This window comes from Wasmannia auropunctata, unplaced genomic scaffold (assembly GCF_000956235.1).
Source record: "Wasmannia auropunctata unplaced genomic scaffold, wasmannia.A_1.0 LD322412.1, whole genome shotgun sequence".
NCBI classification, from domain to species: Eukaryota; Metazoa; Arthropoda; class Insecta; order Hymenoptera; family Formicidae; genus Wasmannia; species Wasmannia auropunctata.
Genome location: NW_012040478.1, coordinates 1 through 464, shown reverse-complemented (window position 1 = coordinate 464; position 464 = coordinate 1). Strand labels below are relative to the sequence as shown.

The following is a 464-nucleotide window of genomic DNA, read 5'->3' as shown; positions in this document are numbered from 1 at the left end:
ACAGATAACTAATATGTTATTGATATAATTGCTTTTATTTCAAAAATTATTGTCATACTCCTCACCAAGCCAAGGAACTCTATTTGTTCAAATACATTCAAATCTGGAAAAACCATATTTTCTTGAGGACACAGTCCTAATTCGTTTCTAATACTGCTCAAGTGCTTTTCTATATTTTTGCCATTTATAAACACTTTTCCTTCTGTTACGCTTGTCACACCTATTGAATATAAGTATAATAAGTATTTCCCACAAAATATACTATTAATGCCATTTTCATTAAGATCTTAAAGTACAATGTAATACCTGTTAATATAGACATAAGCGTAGTTTTGCCTGCTCCATTGTGTCCAAGCAGAGCAGTAATTTGTCCTTTATAAAAGTCTACGGATATTCCTTTCAGGGCATAGACTTTCTAGAATATAATAACGTGACAATATGTATATTTATACATACGTGGGTAA

General features: G+C 30.6%; 1 protein-coding gene across 1 annotated transcript; it reads right to left on the bottom strand.

Moving 5' to 3' along the window:
- Positions 1–65: 65 nt before the first annotated feature.
- On the bottom strand, positions 66–415 carry LOC105460414 (ATP-binding cassette sub-family A member 3-like; the record flags this gene model as incomplete). The annotated part of the gene is made up of 2 exons (XM_011706857.1): positions 66–220; positions 307–415. Coding segments are annotated over 2 exons (264 nt in total), but the record flags the coding sequence as incomplete, so codon positions are not given.
- Positions 416–464: the final 49 nt, after the last annotated feature.